General features: G+C 49.7%; 1 protein-coding gene across 1 annotated transcript in view; it reads right to left on the reverse strand.

Moving 5' to 3' along the window:
• LOC140429232 (thrombospondin-4-like) overlaps window positions 1-19,859 on the reverse strand; it is a 162,999-nt gene that overhangs the window by 126,728 nt on the left and 16,412 nt on the right. The window contains exon 3 of the mRNA XM_072515983.1: window positions 134-381. Coding sequence (XP_072372084.1) covers window positions 134-381 — 248 coding nt within the window. The remainder of the gene's footprint in view (window positions 1-133; window positions 382-19,859) is intronic.

Genomic DNA, 19,859 nt, shown 5'->3' on the forward strand with positions numbered 1-19,859 from the left:
AACATCCTCTTTAACTTCACATAAAAACCCCGTTACTGCCAAACCTGGAGTGGCAGAATAATAGAGGAGTCAGTTCGGCCCTCCTTTGCATCGGAACTACTGCTTATAATGGAATCGATTTTTCTGTACATACCTGTATTCTTCTCTGGACGGTTCGGATTTCTACGGAATCTGCAGTCTGCGGCATGCTTGCGAACATGGCTGGTAGGTTGTGAGCTGCACCTGCCTGCATACAGTCGACATAGAGCTGAGCTGTTGTAGGCCCGTGCTGCAGCCCCTTTATCTGCAGTAGGACAGCGTGCCGTTTCCCGTCTGCCAGCTGGACATTGTGAAATGTGGTGACGTGTGGCTTCCCATCATTTTTCAAATAACGAAGGCTGGCTGCGGACAGAAACACAGAACATTTGAAGACCCACCCAAGTGAGGCCATCCCGGTACCCTGACAGGAGCAGTCAGGTAAGAACAAAGACAAAGAACAATACAGCACAGGAACAGGCCCTTCGGCCCTCCAAGCCTGTACCGGTCATAATACCACCCTTTGCCAATACCCTCAGCACTTCCTAGTGCCGTATCCCTCTATACCCAGCCTATCCATGTGTTTGTCAAGATGCCTTTTGAATGCCGTTAATGTTTCTCTTTCCACAACCTCCCTTGCAATGCGTTTCAAGCACTCACCGCCCTCTGCGTAAAAAAACTGCCTCTCACATCTCCTCTAAACTCTGCCCCATTGACCTTAAACCTATTTTCCCATGGTTACTGACCTCGCCACCCTCTGAAAGAATGCCTGCCCATCCATTCTATCCATGCCCCTCTGTGGTAGTCTCTGTAGAGGTATTACGGTACCTGGTAATGCTGGAACACCATTGGTAGATATTGTATGCTTCCCATTGGTCAAACTGTATGGTAGCTCCGCCCTGCTAGGCGGGATATAAGAGCCGGTGCCGCCCCGGCAGCCTTCATTCTGTACCTGAGCTGCTGGGGGAAACATCTAGCTTATTAAAGCCTTCAGTTGGACTACAACCTCGCTTTAGTGGTCATTGATCGTGCATCAATTTAATAAGCTAGAGCTCCGAATCAAGCCGGAGTGTCTGCAACTCAGCCCCCACGCGGCGAACTCAGCGGCAATCTTCAAGCACTGGCTGGCGTGTTTTAAAGGATAGCTCGGAACGCCCGAAAACACACCCACGGGAGAACTGAAAATGCAAGTCCTGCACTCGAGGGTGAGCCTGGAAATTTACACCCTCATCGAGGAAGCGGAAGACTTTGATGCAGCAATGGAGCTGCATTACCGGGACATTATATTTGCCCGGTAAACCAGGTCTACGCCCGACATCTGCTAGCAACGAGGCGACAAACCCCTGGGGAAATTGCTGGAAGAATTCTACCGTGCACTCCTGGTGTTGGGGAGAAACTGCACCTGCCGCAAGTTTCGGCGAGCGACCACACAGAACTCTTGGTTCGGGACGCTTTTGTGGCAGGTATGCTGTCCTCACAAATCCGCCAGCGATGGCTGGAAAAAGACACTCTAGGCTTCAAGGAGGCACGGGCCCTTGCAGGGTCTTTGGATGTGGCCTCCAGAAACGCCCGCGCTTACATTCCCGACCGCGCGGCAGCCCCCTTGGCAGTGTGGAACCCCTCCGCAGCCGACCCCGAGACATCCCCCATCTCCCCACAAGCTTGTGCTGCAAAGCGGCCTGGCAACCCCGGGGGGCCCCGCTGCTACTTTTGAAGGGCTGGCCAAGCACCCCCGGCAGCACTGCCCGGCCCGCGCATCCACCTGCAAGAGATGCGGTAAAAAAGGCCACTTCGTGGTGGTATGCCAGGCCCGTGCGGTCGTCGTGGTCTCCGGCGGCGAATGCGGACCGCCACCACAAACCTCTCCACGGTCCTCGTGCGGCCAGCTGGCGCCGCCATCTTCCTACTCCAGGGCCACGTGCGGCCATCTTGGGTGCCGCCATCTTGTCCCGTGGACGCACGTTCGATGGATGGGTGCCGCCATTTTGTGCACCCCCAGCCATGTGCGACCAATGGGAGCCCCCATTTTGGATGGACTCCCAGGACCCCAGCTCGGCTGACCACACACCACCCGAAGAGAACACTCAACTGCTGAGATTAGCCTCGGTGACCCTGAGTCAGTCCCGGCCTCGGACACTCTCAACTGCAACAACAACTGTACTAATCAACGGGCACGAGACGTCCTGCTTAATCGACTCTGGGGGCACGGAGAGCTTCATACACCCTGACATGGTAAGGCGCTGTTCTCTCCTCATCCACCCCGTTAATCAAAAAATCTCTCTGCCTCCGGTTCCCACTCAGTAGAGATAAAGGGGTTTTGTACAGCAAACCTCACGGTCCAGGGAAGGGAGTCTAGAAATTACCGGCTCTACGTCCTTCCCCACCTCTGCGCGGTCACACTCCTAGGTTTAGACTTCCAGTGTAATCTCCAAAGTCTAACTTTCAAATTCGGCGGCCCTATACCCCCCCTCACTGTCTGCGGCCTCGCGACCCTCAAGCTCGATCCGCCTTCCCTGTTTGCAAACCTCACCCCGATTGCAAACCCGTCGCCACCAGGAGCAGACGGTACAGTGCCCAGGATCGGATCTTTATTGTCAGAGGTCCAAAGGCTACTGAGGGAAGGAGTCATTGAAGCTTGCAACAGTCCCTGGAGAGCTCACGTAGTGGTGGTAAAGACTGGGGAGAAGCACAGGATGGTCATCGACTACAGTCAGACCATCAACAGGCTTACGCAGCTGGACGCGTACCCTCTCCCCCGCATATCCGACCTGGTAAACAGGATCGCGCATTACAAGGTCTTCTCCACGGTGGTTGTTAAGTCCGTCCACCACCAGCTCCCCATCCGCACTAGTGACTGCAAATACACTGCCTTCGAGGCAGACGGGCGGCTCTACCACTTCTTAAGGGTTCCCTTCAGTGTCATCAACGGGGTCTCGGTCTTCCAGCGCGAGATGGATCGAATGGTTGACCGGTACGGTTTACGGGCAACATTCCCGTAATTGGATAATGTCACCATTTGCGGCCACGACCAGCAGGACCACGACACCAACCTCCGAAAATTCCTCCAGACCGGAAACATCCTTAACCTTACATACAACAAGGATAAATGCGTGTTTAGTACCGACCGCCTAGCCATCCTCGGCTATGTAGTGCGAAATGGAGTTATAGGCCCCGACCCTGAACGCATGCGCCCCCTTATGGAGTTCCCCCTCCCTCACTGCTCCAAGGTCCTGAAGTGCAGCCTAGGGTTTTTCTCTTACTATGCCCAGTGGTTCCCCAACTATGCAGACAAGGCCCGTCCCCTGATCCAATCCACAGTTTTTCCCCTGTCGATAGAGGCCCGCCAGGCCCTCAGCCGCATCAAAGCAGACATTGAAAAGGCCACGATGCACGCCATCGACGAGTCCCGCCCCTTCCAGGTCGAGAGCGACGCGTCTGACGTAGCTCTGGCAGCCACCCTCAACCAAGCGGGCAGACCCGTGGCCTTCTTTTCACGTGCCCTCCATGCTTCTGAAATCCGCCACTCCTCAGTCAAAAAAGAGCTCAGGCCATAGTAGAAGCTGTGCGACATTGGGGACATTACCTGGCCGTCAGGAGATTCACTCTCCTCACTGACCAACGGTCGGTTGCTTTCATGTTCGATAATGCACAGCGGGGCAAGATGAAAAACGATAAGATCTTGCGGTGGAGGATCGAACTCTCCACCTACAACTACGAAATCTTGTATCGTTCCGGGAAGCTAAACAAGCCTCCTGATGCCCTGTCCCGCGGCACATGTGCCAACGCACAAGTGGACCGCCTCCGAGCCCTCCACGAGGACCTCTGACCCTGGGGTCACTCACTTTTCCACTTAATCAAGACCTGCAACCTGCCCTACTCCATCGAGGAGGTCAGGACTGCCACCAGGGACTGCCAAATCTGCGCGGAGTGCAAACCTCACTTCTACCGGCCAGAGAAAGCGCACCTGATAAAGGCATCCCATCCCTTTGAACGCCTCAGCATGGACTTCAAAGGCCCCCTCCCCTCCACCGACCGCAACACGTACTTCCTGAACGTGATTAACGAGTCCTCCCGGTTCCCATTCGTCATCCCCTGTCCCTACATGACCGCAACCACCGTCATCAAGGCCCTCCATAGCATCTTTGCACTGTTCGGGTTCCCCGCTTATATACACAGTCATAGGGGGTCCTCCTTTATGAGCGACGAACTGCGTCAATTCCTGCTCAGCAAGGGCATCGCATCGAGCAGGACAACCAGTTACAACCCCCGGGGTAACGGACAGGTAGAGAGGGAGAACGGAATGGTCTGGAAGACCGTCCTACTGACCCTACGGTCCAGGAATCTCCCAGTCTCCCGCTGGCAGGAAGTCCTCCCGGATGCCCTCCACTCCATACGGTCACTGCTGTATACCACAACCAACCAAACACCTCATGAACCTCTCGTTGTCTTCCCCAGGAAGTCCTCCTCTGGGACCTCGCTCCCGACCTGGCTGGCAGCTCCCGGACCCATCCTGCTCTGAAAAAACGTGCGGGCGCACAAGTCGGACCCGTTGGTCGAGAGGGTCCATCTTCTCCACGCTAACCCCCAGTACGCCTACGTGGCGTACCCCGATGGCCGACAAGATACGGTCTCCCTACGAGATCTGGCGCTCGCCAGAGCCCCACGCACACCCAAGCCACCAGTCCCACCCTCCCTCCCACCTGTGCACCTTACAGGAGGGTCGGTTCTTCCGCCGGCCCCGTCTAGGCCCCCCCATCCACCGATGCACCCCGCAGACGCTCCCTTCCCAGGTCAACCGTTTTCCCCACCAGCGCTGTCTAGGGGTGTTGAAGCTGCCACAGGGATCGAGGCCACGCTCCCGGAGTCACAGACACCCGAGCCTCCACCGGAGTCACCACCGAAGCTTCGACGACCAGGGCCCCCGATCGACTGATTGCTTCATTTTAAAGTGTATACTTAATTATGAATCATAAATTGTAAATAGTAAATAGAATTGTAAATAGTTACAAAATGCTGTACGGAGGTATTACGGTACCTCCATAACTATAATTTCTACCACGTTACCATGCTGTAATGTCAGGCCACCACCCCCGCCGGGGTCTTTTTTAACAGGGTGTGAATGTAGTAGTCTCTGTAGAGGTATTACGGTACCTGGTAATGCTGGAACACCATTGGTAGATATTGTATGTTTCCCATTGGTCAAACTGTATGGTAGCTCCACCCTGCTAGGTGGGGTATAAGAGCCCATGCCGCCCCAGCAGCCTTCATTCTGTGCCTAAGCTGCTGGGGGAAACATCTAGCTTATTAAAGCCTTCAGTTGGACTACAACCTCGCTTCAGTGGTCATTGATCGTGCATCACCCTCATAATCTTGTCGACCTCTATCAGGTCACCCCTCAACCTCCGTCTTTCGAGTGAAAACAGTCCGAGTCTATTCAGCCTCTCAACATAGCTAACACCCTCCAGACCAGGAAACATCCTGGTAAACATCCTCTGCACCCTCTCCAAAGCCTTCACATCCTCTGGTAGTGTGGCGACCAGAATTGTGCGCAATATTCCAAGTGCGGCCTTACCAAGGTTCTATACAACTGTAGCATGACTTGCCAGTTTTTATACTCGATGCCCTGTCCAATGAAGTGGAGATGCCGGCGTTGGACTGGGGTGAGCACAGTAAGAAGTCTTACAACACCATGTTAAAGTCCAACAGGTTTGTTTCGATATCACTAGCTTTCGGAGCGCAGCTCCTTCCTCAGGTGAATCTGAGGAAGGAGCAGTGCTCCGAAAGCTAGTGTTTGAAACAAACCTGTTGGACTTTAACCTGGTGTTGTAAGACTTCCTACTGTCCAATGAAGGCAAACATTTTGTATGTTTTCTTGACTACCTTGTCCACTTGTGTTGCCACCTTCAAAGATCTGTGGACCTGCACGTCCAGATCTCTCTGACTTTCTATATTCCTTTAAAAAAAAAAAAAAATTCTTTATTCTCCTCCTTTTTCGCATTTTCTCCCACATTTACACCCACCAGCAATAAAGAATAATCAGTCACAAATATGCCAATCCCCATATCATTAACAACGATCCCATCCTCCCACCAAACCCAAAACATTCGCCCACATGTTCACATACACAACTGACAAAAAGGAATCAGGAATCCCCCATTAACATCCATCGCCCCCCACCCCCAACTAATGTTCGATGTTATCCAGTTCTTGAAAGTGCATAATGAATAATGCCCATGAATTGTAGAACCCCTCTGTCCTTCCCCTCAGTTCAAACTTAACCTTCTCAAGAGTCAAGAATTCCAACAAGTCCTCCCGCCACGCCAGGGCACAGGGTGGAGAGGTTGCTCTCCAACCCATCAGGATCCCCCTTCGGGCGATCAACGAGACGAAGGCTACAACATCTGCCTCCGCAACCGTTTCCAACCCTGTCTGGTCCGACACCCCGAATGTGGCCTCCCGGGGGCCCGGGTCCAGTTTCACGTGCACCACTTTAGAAATTACCCTAAAAACCTCCTTCCAGTAATCCTCTAGCTTTGGACAGGACCAAAACATATGAACGTGATTAGCGCGCCACCCCCCCCCCCCCCCCCCCCTCAAAGAATCGGGTCACCCTGGCCCTCGTGAGGTGTGCTCTGTATACGACCTTCAGCTGTATCAGCCCCAACCTCGCTCACAAGGTGGAGGCCACTCTCCGGAGCACCTCACACCAGAACCCCTCCTCCATATCCTCTCCCAACTCTTCCTCCCACTTTGCTTTGATCCCCTCCAGTGGTGCCTTCTCCTCTTCCAAAATAGCTCCGTAGACCGCTGACACTAGCCCCGTTCTCCATTCCCCCTGTTGTCAGCACCTCCTCCGACAATGTGGAGGCCGGCTCCTCCGTGAAGTTCTGGATCTCCTTTCTGGCAAAATCTCAAACCTGCATGTATCTAAACATTTCCTCCTGCTCCAGCCCATACTTCGTTTCCAGCTCCTTCAATCCTGCAAACCGACCCCTAAGAAACAAATCTTTTAGTGTCTTAATCCCTTCTCCTCCCATTTCCGAAAATTTCCACCCCACCTCCCTGGCTCAAATCTGTGGTTCACCCAAATCGGCATACTTTATATATTCGTAAGAGTTTTACCATTTATCGTATGTTTCCCTTCTATGTTAGACCTACCAAAATGCATTACCTCACATTTGTCCGGATTAAACTCCATTTGCCATTTCTCTGCCCAAGTCTCCAACCTATCTATGTCCTGCTGTATCTTCTGACAATCCTCAACACTATCTGCCACTCCACCAACCCTGGTGTCATCCGCGAACTTACTAATCAGACCGGCTACATTTTCCTCCAAATCGTTTATGTACACTACAAACAACAGAGGCCCAAGCACAGATCCCTGCGAAACACCACTAGTCACAATCTTCCATTCATAAAACACCCTTTTATTGCTACCCTTTGCCTTCTGTGACTGAGCCAGTTCTGTATCCATCTTACCCCCTCACCTCTGATCCCATGTGGCTTCACCTTTTGTACCAGTCTGCCATGAGGCACCTTGTCAAAGGCTTTACTGAAGTCCATGCAAACAACATCCACCGCCCTCCCCTCATCAATCATCTTTGTCATCTCTTCAAAAAACTCGATCAAGTTAGTGAGGCACGACCTCCCCTTCACAAAACCATGCTGTCTATCGCTTATGGGTCCATTTGTTTCCAAATGGGTATAAATCAAGTCCCTGAGAATTCGCTCCAATAATTTACCTACTACCGACATGAGGCTCACCGGCCTATAGTTTCCAGGATTATCCCTGCTGCCTTTCTTAAACAGCGGTACCACATTAGCTATTCCCCAGTCCTCTGAGATCTCACTTGTAGCCAATGAGGATACAAAGATGTCAGTCAAAGCCCCAGCAAGTTCCTCCCTTGCTTCCCTCAGTATTCTGGGATAAATCCCATCTAGCCCAGGAGACTTATCTTTTAAAAGACTCAATACCTCCTCCTTTTCAATGTTAACATGTAACACCTCAGATTCCTGGTTCCACTCAACAACGACCAAAAAACACAATTCAAAATACATTTGGAGATACCAAATGATAAGAGCTATGGTAAATGTTATTACAGGTGTAGCATGAAAGATACAATAAACCAGTGTTAAACTCCAATTTAAAGCCAATTGTAGCAGTTGCTGCTGGAGGCGAAGGTGGCTCGGGAGAGAGGTTCCAGGAGACATTTGTCATCAGGAGATAGAAGCTGGAGAGTTGAGAGTTGGTCATCAGGATTATCAGTGCCTTCAAGGACCACCTTGCAATAGCGTGTAGTTGTAGTGGGTGAGGCCAGGGTGCAATAGCTCTTGATGGGACTCAGGCAGACAAGATGGCTAGCTAAACCAGTTGTAAACCGTTTGCACTCAAACCTGCACCCATTGATTTGAAGGAACCAAAAATGGGAGCCATACAAGGATGTGTGTACAGGAGAGAAGAAAGTACTAGGGGACTGGGCATCAAAGGTGGTGGTGAAGGAGTCATTGAGATGTCATCAGTCTCATGGTGAATGGTAGGCCAAAGACTAAAGTGCTGGAAATTGTAAGTACGTTTGTCCCACTGCCAGTTAAAGATGGAGGTGAAGTTGGAAAGAGTTAGAGGGACATGGGCAGTGAGGGCTACAAGGAAGTGATCATAGTGAGAGTAGAGAAGCCATGTCACATGGTGGTTGGATGTGCAACAATGTTAAGTGTTTTCTGCAGATAGAAATGAGGAAGTGAAACCATTTAGCTGCTTTGAAGTGGTCAGCAGTTGTCAATCATAACAAGAATGTTTATAAACATTGTGGTTAGAATCAATAGAGGGCACTTCAAGCGTGGAGGGAAAGATAAATAAACAAACCTCCTGGCAGCTGTGTTTAAACCATTAATCTGTCAATCAAAGGCATGTTAAATGTACTGCACTGTGAAATTGAATGAGTGCTTAGCATTTCAAAGGATGTTGGGGGATTTCAAGCCAACTCAAGTGTGATGGGCTTTCCAGGAAGGCTTCAAAGAGCAGCAGTTTCAAAAGCACATGGTTGAGGGAGCAGATGTGAGAAAAGGGAAAGTGTTCTTGGCTTGAGTCTTCACTGAACTGTCTGGTCTGCTGATCAATTGTCAGGCAGAGCAGTTCAGAGTGAGGCCACTTCAGAGTTTAAACAGGTCAGACCAGGAAGAAGATCTTGAACAGAGGGTGGCCTGAGATCACCCTGCCAAGAGTGATCTTCAGTTTGCCCAGAGCTGTCAGGGGCAGTCCAGACACAGGATCCCCATCCTGTGGGAGGGCCGCAGGGTCAGCCCCTTAGCCACAGCCTGAGCCCAATCAACCCTGAGGACCCTCCCTCTGCAGTATGGCAGCGGCAGAGGGGCACATGAGCTCCTTGATCCCCTCGAGGTCCATCGCACCAGAACTGCACTTGGCAATACCTACACCAAAGACCAACTAGTGGAGATCTCGCTGTGGGGGTCAGAGCATAACGGGGGAGGGGGGGGGGGGGGGGGGGGAGATTTGTGCTTTAAGCTCATTAATTGCATTAAAATTGATGCAAATTAGCTGTTTGCATGTTCCTGCTGGCAGGGGTTGTGAAACCCAGTACAGCCAGCGAGGTGAGAGCAGAGACTGAGGATGGGTCTGCCACCTTGTGCCGATCCTATTTTTGGTCCAACGCAGGATTCTCCGCCCGATTGGGATTCCCGATCTTAGCCACGGGGAATGGAGAATCCCGACCCATATCTTTCTACACAGGAACATTCAGGGATAAGAGGTATATGTGAATTAACAGGCAAACAGTGGTCCAACACACCATACTGCACAATAAGTAGCAGACACAATCAAGTCCAATTCCATGGGTTTCTCAGCAACTCACCCAGATGTCAGTACACGCTGTGAGTCAACCAATTGCTTTGAAACTCTGTCGGACTCATGAAGGACTCCAAACTTTTCATTTTCGAAGATCAAAGTCTCTGAATTCCTTCAAGGCCACACCCACTCAGAATGACTCAAAGACTGCGCACCGCCCAGGGTTTCAATCTCATCCCCCGAGACTGTTCCACTGGATTGCTGAGTCTGCACTCTAGCCTCTTCTTACTCACGCAATTTCGACTCTTGAATAACCAGCTAGATTTACTGGGCTGGCATAGCCCTGGATTTCACTAACTACACCTGAAGCTCCCCAACTACACCAAGTGAGCACTAGCCCTTCCACGGCTGCTCCACTGAAGACATGGCCCTGAAACGCAAGCAGATTGCAGCCTCCCGATTCAGTGACAGGTCCATGGAATGACCTTTGGATGCCATGGAGGTCCGCCATGGAGTCCTCTACCCCCAAACTGGCCGCAGGAGGGGCAGCAATATCACCAATCCAGTTTGGGAGGTGGTGGCAGTGATGGTCAGTGCCAGTGCTGCAGATAGGGGAGGCAGTGGTACAGCGGTATTGTCACTGGACCAGTAATTTGGAGACCCAGGATATTGTTCTGGGGACACAAGTTCGAATCCCACCACAGCAGATGGTAAAATTTAAATAAAGTCAAAAGGATGACCATGAAGCCCTTGTTGATTGTTGTAAAACCCATCTGGGTCATTAATGTCCTTGAGGGAAGGAAATCTGCTGCCCTTACCTGGTCTGGCCTACATTTGACTCCAGATCCACAGCAATGTGGTTAACTCCTAACTGGACACTTCCGATGGCGGCTATGGAGGAGTAAGTCGCACATTTGGTGGCTCCCGCTCTGGTTGGACTTTTGGACCTTTCCCCGTTTCTCTACTGGACTTGAATTGTAAAACGGATATTAGTGGCAATTGTTTACTGAATTTCCACTTCGGTGCATGGAGAAAAGGACTAGAAGTGTTCGTCAGGGCAGAAACAAAAAGATAGAGAAGGCTTGGGCTGTAGCTGCAACAGAAGACAACATGGCGGAGGTTCGGACCTCTGGCTTGTCGACCCAGCAGTCTATGGAGCAGCTGGTGCAAGTCATTCAGGAAGACGCAGAAACGGGACTGCTTGGACCCGATAAAAGAGTCGATTGAGCGGTTGGAGCATAGATTGGACGCCCAGGATTGGGCGATCCAGAAGGTGGAGAAGGTGCTGGCTGAGCAGGAGGAGCATCAGACCGCGGTGGAGCTGGAGGTGGGGATGCTGAGGGACCAGCAGAAGAAGCTCCTGGAGAAGATGGAGGACCTAGAAAATAGGTCCCGCCGGCAGAACCTAAGAATCGTCGGGCTCCCGGAGGGATCCGAAGGAACGGATGCTGGGGCATACATCGTAGACATGTTTGTGAATCTGCTGGGGGATGGGGCATTCTCCCAGCCCTTAGAGGTGGATTGGGCTCACAGAGCACTTGCGAGAAAGCCGCGAATGGGAGACCCCCCGAGGGCTATGGTGGTGAGATTCCACAGGTTCTCTGATAAGGAGTGCCAAGCAGACACGGAGCTGTAAATGGGACAATAGCATCCTGTGGGTTTACCAGGACCTGAGTGTAGAGGTGGCCAGGAGGAGAGCAGGCTTCAACCAGATCAGGTCGATCCTTTTTAAGAAAAGGGTGAAGTTTGGACTGTTATACCCAGCCCGTCTCTGGGTCACGCATGAGGATCAGCACTTCTACTTCGAGTCGTCTGAGGATGCGTTGGACTTTGTGAAAAATAAAGGGCTGGTGATGGATTGAGAACTTTTGAACTTGGCTGCAACGTTCATGTTTTTGTTTTTTCTTTTTGTTTCTCGGTTTTTATAAAAAGTTTCCCGTTTTGCGTTTCATGGAAGATGTTTGTGATGCCATTTGCATCGATTTGGAACCAACGGTAGAGCTGAGTGAGTGAAGGTTTTCATTTGCACTATTGGGGATGGAGGGATGCTTGTTTTGATCTTGGTGTTTTTTTGTTGGGCAATTGTGTGGGGATTGTTTGATGTTGGAGTTTGTCTGTATGAGGGGGAAACAATAGGTGGGAGACTATCTGGCGCCGGGGATGGGGGCCACCAATCTAGCTGGGCGAGCTAGCTCTCCGAAGTGGTGGGGTGTGTGCATGTTTGGTTTAGTAAAGGGGTTGGGATACAGGGTGTTGTTACTAGGGGGCGAGAGGGGTGAATGTTCTGCTGATGAGGGAGGGACTTGGGCTGAGGGACAGAGAGGAGGTTGGGGGCGGGGGCTGCCTGGGGATGGACCGGGGGGTGCGGGGCACAGGCTGGAGGCGGCCCTAAAAAAGGGGATGGCTGATGGGCAATGAGCCCCCCCCCCCCCCCCCCCCCCAGCTAGGCTGCTCACCTGGAATGTTTGAGGGTTAAATGGGCCGGTCAAAAGGGCACGTGTGTTCGTGCATCTTAGGGGATTGAAAGCACTCCGGACTGTTCCTTAATTTTCTTTTACTTGACCCTTGACCATGGGAGCGATCGGAGAGCCGGAGATGGAAAATAACTTTTTTTCTCAGTCTGCACGTTGACAGTATTACTGGGTGATTCAAACAATTGGTGGGTTCAAAACCTCCTGGGAAACGAGCAAAGGAAGAAAATAAGGGGGATTGACTGTGTGAAAAAAATGAGTTCACTTGCTGAAGCTGCGGGTTGCGCGCCTTTGCACGTGGCAGGCAGCAACGTCACACCCTCGATCTCAGTGAGAGAGAGAGAGTCCTGGTTTTAGGAAAACAACTGCTCAGAATGGAAATATAATAATAACGCAATAATAACGAAGATGAAGCAGAATTAAAGCTGAAATCTTCTGGTCTAAAACAGATTGGTGCTAGCCAAAAAAAGTTAATTTTTTTGAAGCCACTGTCAAACTAAGAAAATAAATTAGAGGGGAGGAAAAGTTAAAGAAAGTACGACAACTTAAGAACAAGTAACTGCAACGGAAGGAAAAGGTAGCGCCATGGAAACATTCGATGAGAATGCGGAAGCTTGGCGCTCCTACGAAGAGAGATTTCAATATTACCTTGTTGCAAACAGGATACTGGATGAAATTAAAGTAGAAACTTTCTTGATGCAAAACCTTCACCCAATTACAATGTTTTGCCCATCCTGCAAAGCCTGGTCCATAAACCTATGAAGAATTGACTAAGACCCTTGATGAACACCACTCGCTCAAACCATTAATCATTGCAGAGAGATGTAGCCAAGAAGAGGGTGAAAATATCCAACAATTCATGGCCCTAATATGGAAACTAGCAAAGAATTGTGAGTTTGGAGCGACACTTGAGGAAACGCTGTGAGACAGACTTGTGTGCGGATTGAGGAATGAGGCAATTCAATGACGATTACTAAAAGAAAGCTCTTTAACACTCAAGCTTGCTGCCAAAATAGCAGTGTCTATGGAGTTGGTAGCTATAGAAGCTTCCCAAATCGGAGCTGATGCCAAAATAAACAAGATGAATACCGAGAAAAGTGATCTCTCAACATGCATGCATGCCTGAGTGTGCCCATGTGTGGCATTCTCCACATGGGTGGCACAGTAGTTAGCAGTGCTGCCACACAGCGCCTGGGACCCGGGTTCTATTCTGACCTTGGGTGACTGTGGAGTTTGCACGTTTTCCCCATGTCTGTGTGAGTTTCCTCCGGGTGCTCTGGTTTCCTCCCACAGTCCAAAGATGTGCAAGTTAGGTAGATTGGCCATTTTAAATTGTCCGTTAATGTCTAATGATTAGGTGGAGTCACGGAGATAGGGTGAGAGAGTGAGTCTAGGTAGGATGGTCTTTCAGAGGGTCGGTGCAGACTCAATGGGCCGAATGGCCTTCTTCTGCATTGTCGAGATTCTATGACTCGAGGAATGTTTGTGTTGAGAAAACAAACATCGAAATTGTGGGAAGAAGAGTCACAGAACAAAGGCGTGCTGGGCCAGACAGATTTCCCAAACTTCGAAGATGGGTAAACACAAGAACACACCAAAATCCATACAGAAAGTCTGTAGAATGACGGAAGACAGTGAAAATGTCCAGGAAGACATGATATCTAGTAAGATCATGGAACTCAAACTTGGTGTACTATCGATGCAAGGCGATACATTTGGTTCTATCTGAAACTGAACAGTGTAGCCATCTGGGATGGCCACTTCCAGAATACAAAATGGACATTTGCAAAAATTGCAGGGAAAAAATGGACAATGTTAAGAAAGCAAGCAGGCACAGAGCCTGTCTGCATATTGGAGGAACAGCTCCCAGGTGAGACTGAAACTGTAGGCCTATTAGCATATGGATGGCCAATCTCCGAGAACAAAGGAAGGTACTTAAGTAACCGATCTGGCCCCAGACCTGGCGGCGCCAATTCCCCAAACCGAAAGCAGGAAACAAAGCAGGCCAACGGCCACCTAGGACACGCCCAGCCATCAGGGCACCCACCCCTTTATTGGTCAGGATCAATGCGAATGATCAAGAAATGGCCCAATTGATTGGGGCCAAGTTCAAGGCCCGCCCAAAAGCGTGCGAAACCCCTTCGAGTATAAGAAGAGGGCCCCAAGAGAGAATCGCTCTCTTGGAATCGGCTCTCACAGCGGAGAGACCCTTCCAACAGCTACACCAGAAGTAAGTAAGTCCAAGGTTAACGCTCGCTACCAGACGGACGACCTTAGCTGTTCCCCTCTACCACGTCGTCCCCAGCAGCCTCAGAACCGAACAACGGCCATTGTTCCTCTGACTGAGTGGGCGTCTGAAGCTAAGTATAGGCTTTAGCAGTAGTGATAGTTTAGTCTGTAATATTTTGTGCATCAGTATATATTGCTGTGTATGTAAATAAATAGTATTGCTTTTGAACTAAAAACTGGTGTACCGACTCTTTGATCAGTATTCGGGTTTGAACCTTGTGGCGGTATTGAAAGATACCTGGCGACTCTAAAGCAAACGTAATTAGAATTAAGGAAGGCGACCATATTGACCGCCATATTTAGAAACAACCAAAGAGAGCAACAATGGGAACAAAATTAAAATGGAAGTAGATACGAGAGCCATTGTATCTCTCATCTCTGAAAAGTTATATCAATAAAAGCTCAAGAACATACCATTAAAGTCGTCTTATATAACTTTGAGTGAGAACTTAGCTGGAAGAGGGGTTATATCATGATGCAATTTGAAGCAAATGGTTAATGTGCAAAATTGCCATTACATGTAGTAAAAGGACATTTTCCTGCACTTTTCGGAAGAGCATGGATGAACAAAATCTAACTAAATTGGCAAGCTGTGAACCAATTGGTTGATGGAAAGAACATATTCAAAAAACTTTTAGAAAAGTGTATGAAGTTATTAGGAAACACTCTAGGAGAAATAACCAGAGTCGAGGCACGACTTAAGATAAAACCTGAAAGCACCCCGAAATGCTTAAAGGCAAAAAACTATGCCATAAGCAATCAAAGCGAAAGTTGATGTGAAACTTGAAAAGTAGATTTAAAATGGAGTGATCGAATCTGTGTCGATAAGTGATTGGGCAATCCAATCGTTAAAGCATACAAAGTAGCAAAGATTAGTGGGAGACTAGAGGACTGGGAAATCTTTAGGGGGCAACAGAAAGCTACTAAAAAAGCTATAAAGAAGAGTAAGATAGATTATGAGAGTAAAGTTGCTCAGAATATAAAAACAGATAGTAAAAGTTTCTACAAATATATAAAACAAAAAAAGAGTGGCTACGGTAAATATTGGTCCTTTAGAGGATGAGAAGGGAGATTAAATAATGGGAGATGAGAAAATGGCTGAGGAACTGAGCAGGTTTTTTGGGTCATTTTTCACAGTGGAAGACACAAATAACATGCCAGTGACTGATAGAAATGAGGCTATGACAGGTGAGAACCTTGAGAGGATTGTTATCACTAAGGAGGTAGTGATGGGCAAGCTAATGGGGATAAAGGTAGACAAATCTCCTGGCCCTGATGGAATGCATCCCAGAGTGCTAAAAGAGATGGCTACGGAAATTGCAAATGCACTAGTGATAATTTACCAAAATTCACTAGACTCTGGGGTGGTCCCGGCGGATTGGAAATTAGCAAACGTGACACCACTGTTTAAAAAAGGAGGTAGGCAGAAAGCGGATAATTATAGGCCTGGGAGCTTAACTTTGGTAGTAGGGAAGATGCTGGAATCAATCATCAAGGAAGAAATAGCGAGGCATCTGGATGGAAATTGTCCCATTGGGCAGATGCAGCATGGGTTCATAAAGGGCAGGTCATGCCTAACTCATTTAGTGGAATGTTTTGAGGACATTACCAGTGCGGTAGATAATGGGGAGCCAATGGATGTGGTATATCTGGATTTCCAGAAAGCCTTTGACAAGGTGCCACACAAAAGGTTGCTGCGTAAGATAAAGATGCATGGCATTAAGGGGAAAGTAGTAGCATGGATAGAGGATTGGTTAATTAATAGCAAGCAAAGAGTGGGGATTAATGGGTGTTTCTCTGGTTGGCAATCAGTAGCTAGTGGTGTCCCTCAGGGATCAGTGTTGGGCCCACAATTGTTCACAATTTACATAGATGATTGGGAGTTGGGGACCAAGGGCAATGTGTCCAAGTTTGCAGACGACACTAAGATGAGTGGTAAAGCAAAAAGTGCAGAGAATACTGGAAGTCTGCAGAGGGATTTGGATAGGCTAAGTGAATGGGCTAGGGTCTGGCAGATGGAATACAATGTTGACAGATGTGAGGTTATCCATTTTGGTAGGAATAACAGCAAAAGGGATTATTATTTCAATGATAAAATATTAAAACATGCTGCTGTGCAGAGAGACCTGGGTGTGCTAGTGAATGAGTCGCAAAAAGTTGGTTTACAGGTGCAACAGGTGATTAAGAATGCAAATGGAATTTTGTCCTTCATTGCTAGAGGGATGGAGTTTAAGACTAGGGAGGTTCTGCTGCAATTGTATAAGGTGTTAGTGAGGCCACACCTGGAGTATTGTGTTCAGTTTTGGTCTCCTTACTTGAGAAAGGACGTACTGGCACTGGAGGGTGTGCAGAGGAGATTCACTAGGTTAATCCCAGAGCTGAAGGGGTTGGATAATGAGGAGAGGTTGAGTAGACTGGGACTGTATTCGTTGGAATTTCGAAGGATGAGGGGGGATCTTATAGAGACATATAAAATTATGAAGGGAATAGATAGGATAGATGCGGGCAGGTTGTTTCCACTGGCGGGTGAAAGCAGAACTAGGGGGCATAGCCTCAAAATAAGGGGAAGTAGATTTAGGACTGAGTTTAGGAGGAACTTCTTCACCCAAAGGGTTATGAGTGTATGGAATTCCTTGCCCAGTGAAGCAGTAGAAGCTCCTTCATTAAATGTTTTTAAGATAAAGATAGATAGTTTTTTGAAGAATAAAGGGATTAAGGGTTATGGTGTTCGGGCCGGAAAGGGGAGCTCAGTCCACAAAAGATCAGCCATGATCTCATTGAATGGCGGAGCAGGCTCGAGGGGCAAGATGGCCTACTCCTGCTCCTAGTTCTTATGTTCCAGTTGTCAAGAAAGGTGGCTCTGTAAGGCTTTGTGCTGACTCTGAAATGATGATAAACCCAATGTTGTGTGCCGACCAGTATCCCTTACCATTAATTGAGGATCTATTTGCTGGATTGTCAGATGGACAAAAGTACAGTAAGATAGATTTGTCCCAAGCTTACCCCCAGCTGGGTTGCAACCTCTCCTAACAATTGTAACACACAAAGGACTGTTCAGGTACAAGCGCCTACTATTCGGAATAGCATCAAAATCAGCACCAACTCAATTCCAAAAGTCCATGGCCCAAATCCTTAGTGACCTCAACGGTGTTGAATGTTATTTGGACGACATCTTAATAACTGACAGGACTGAACAGGAGCCCGTAAGGAATTTAGAAGACGCATTGGAGCATCTTGAAAACACAGAGTGGGTGCCCGGCGGCAAAATCATGATCGGCGATCGGGCGGAGAATGGGCTCCGCCGGCGAAATTGGGGCCGGCACCGGTTTGACGCAAGTCAGCCATGCTCCACCCCCTCCAAAATGGCGTCATTGTGATGTGCAGCGTGCGCCATTGCAACGGCGCTGGCACATCATCGGCCAGCTCACCTGCGATGCTCCGCCCCGATGAGCTGAGTCCCTGACAGTGTGGGACACGTGTGGGCTCAGCCGTGCGGGAACCAGGGGCGTCATTCTCCGACCCCCCGCCGGGTCGGAGAATGGCCGTTGGCCGCCGTGAATCCCGCCCCCGCCGAAGTCTCCGCTCCCGGAGATTGGGCGGGGGCGGGAATCCGGCCGCGCCGGTTGGCGGGACCCCCCGCTGGATTCTCCGGCCCGGATGGGCCGAAGTTCCGCCCAGGAATTGCCTGTCCCGCTGACGTAAATCAAACCTGGTATTTACCGGCGGGACCAGGCGGCGTGGGCGGGCTCCGGGGTCCTGGGGGGCGCGGGGCGATCTGACCCCGGGGGGGTGCCCCCACGGTGGCCTGGCCCGCGATCGGGGCCCACCGATTCGCGGGCGGGCTTGTGCCGTGGGGGCACTCTTTCCCTTCCGCCTCCGCTACGGCCTCCACCATGGCGGAGGCTGAAGAGACTCTCCCCTCTGCGCATGCGCGGGAAACTGACAGCGGCCGCTGACGCTCCCGCGCATGCGCCGCATTTCCGCGCCAGCTGGCGGGGAAACAAACGCCATTTCCGCCAGCTGGCGGGGCGGAAATCCCTCCGGCGTCGGCCTAGCCCCTCAATGTTGGGGCTAGGCCGCCAAAGATGCGGAGCCTTCCGCACCTTTGGGCCGGCGCGATGCCCGTCTGATTGGCGCCGGCTTTGGCGCCAGTCGGCGGACATCCCGCCGTTGGGGGAGAATTTCGCCCCAGGTGAGGGTTTCACCCCAATTTTTTGGTCGTAAAAGAACACACATGTGCCGGCACTTAGCCGCTGAAATGGATGATCCAGCCCACAGTCTTTGGGTCAAGCGAGAGAAATGTGAATTTTTCAAATCATCAACAGGCTATCTTGACCATGTAATTGATAAGGTCGGGCTCCACACGGGACCTACGAAAATGTCTGCAATTCTAGATGACCTAGACCACAGAATGTAGCGCAACTAATATCTTTTGTTGGACTCATCAATTACTATGGGATCTCATAGAAACTTATAAAATTCTAACAGAATTAGACAGGGTAGATTTAGAAAGAATGTTCCCAATGGTGGGGGGACTAGAACTAAGGGTTATAGTTTGAGGATAAGGGGGTAAACCTTTTAGGGCTGAGATGAGAAGAAATTTCTTCATCCAGAGAGCGGTGAATCTGTGGAATTCACTACCACAGAAAGTAGTTGAGGCCAAAACGTTGTGTAATTTCAAGAAGGAATTAGATGTAGATCATGGGGCTAAAAGGATCAAGGGACCTGAGCGAAAGGCGGGCTCAGGGTATTGAACTTGATGATCAGCCATGATCATAATGAATGGTGGAGCAGGCTCAAAAGGCCAAATTGTCTCTTCCTGCTTCTATTTTCTATGTATGTTTCTATGTATGTTTCTATGTTTGTGTACTTTTCCCAGATGGGTAATGCACCTATTACAGCCTCTTAAGTGCAAAGACACTCGATGTCAGATCCGGTGAGGTGGAAGGTCATGGATATGATTTTGAAAGTTATACTACTGGATAAACAGAGGAGGAATCCGGAATTTAAGCTGTACCGAAGAAGGGAATTTGAATTAACGGTGTAAAGCGGAGTACTTTTAAGGGGGATCAGGGTCATCATTCTTCCATGCCTGCAGAGGCGCCTACTGGATCAACTCCATGAAGGACATCCTGGAATTGGACGGTGAAAGAACTCGCAAGGAGTTATTTTTGGTAGCAGGGACTAGACTCGCAGATTGAAGAAAGAGTAGGTCAGTGTCAGTCTTGTACCAGGATACAAAATACTCCACCCTCTTCAACCACTTCACCCTTGGGATTGAC

The sequence above is a fragment of the Scyliorhinus torazame genome, chromosome 9 (genome assembly GCF_047496885.1).
Source record: "Scyliorhinus torazame isolate Kashiwa2021f chromosome 9, sScyTor2.1, whole genome shotgun sequence".
NCBI classification, from domain to species: Eukaryota; Metazoa; Chordata; class Chondrichthyes; order Carcharhiniformes; family Scyliorhinidae; genus Scyliorhinus; species Scyliorhinus torazame.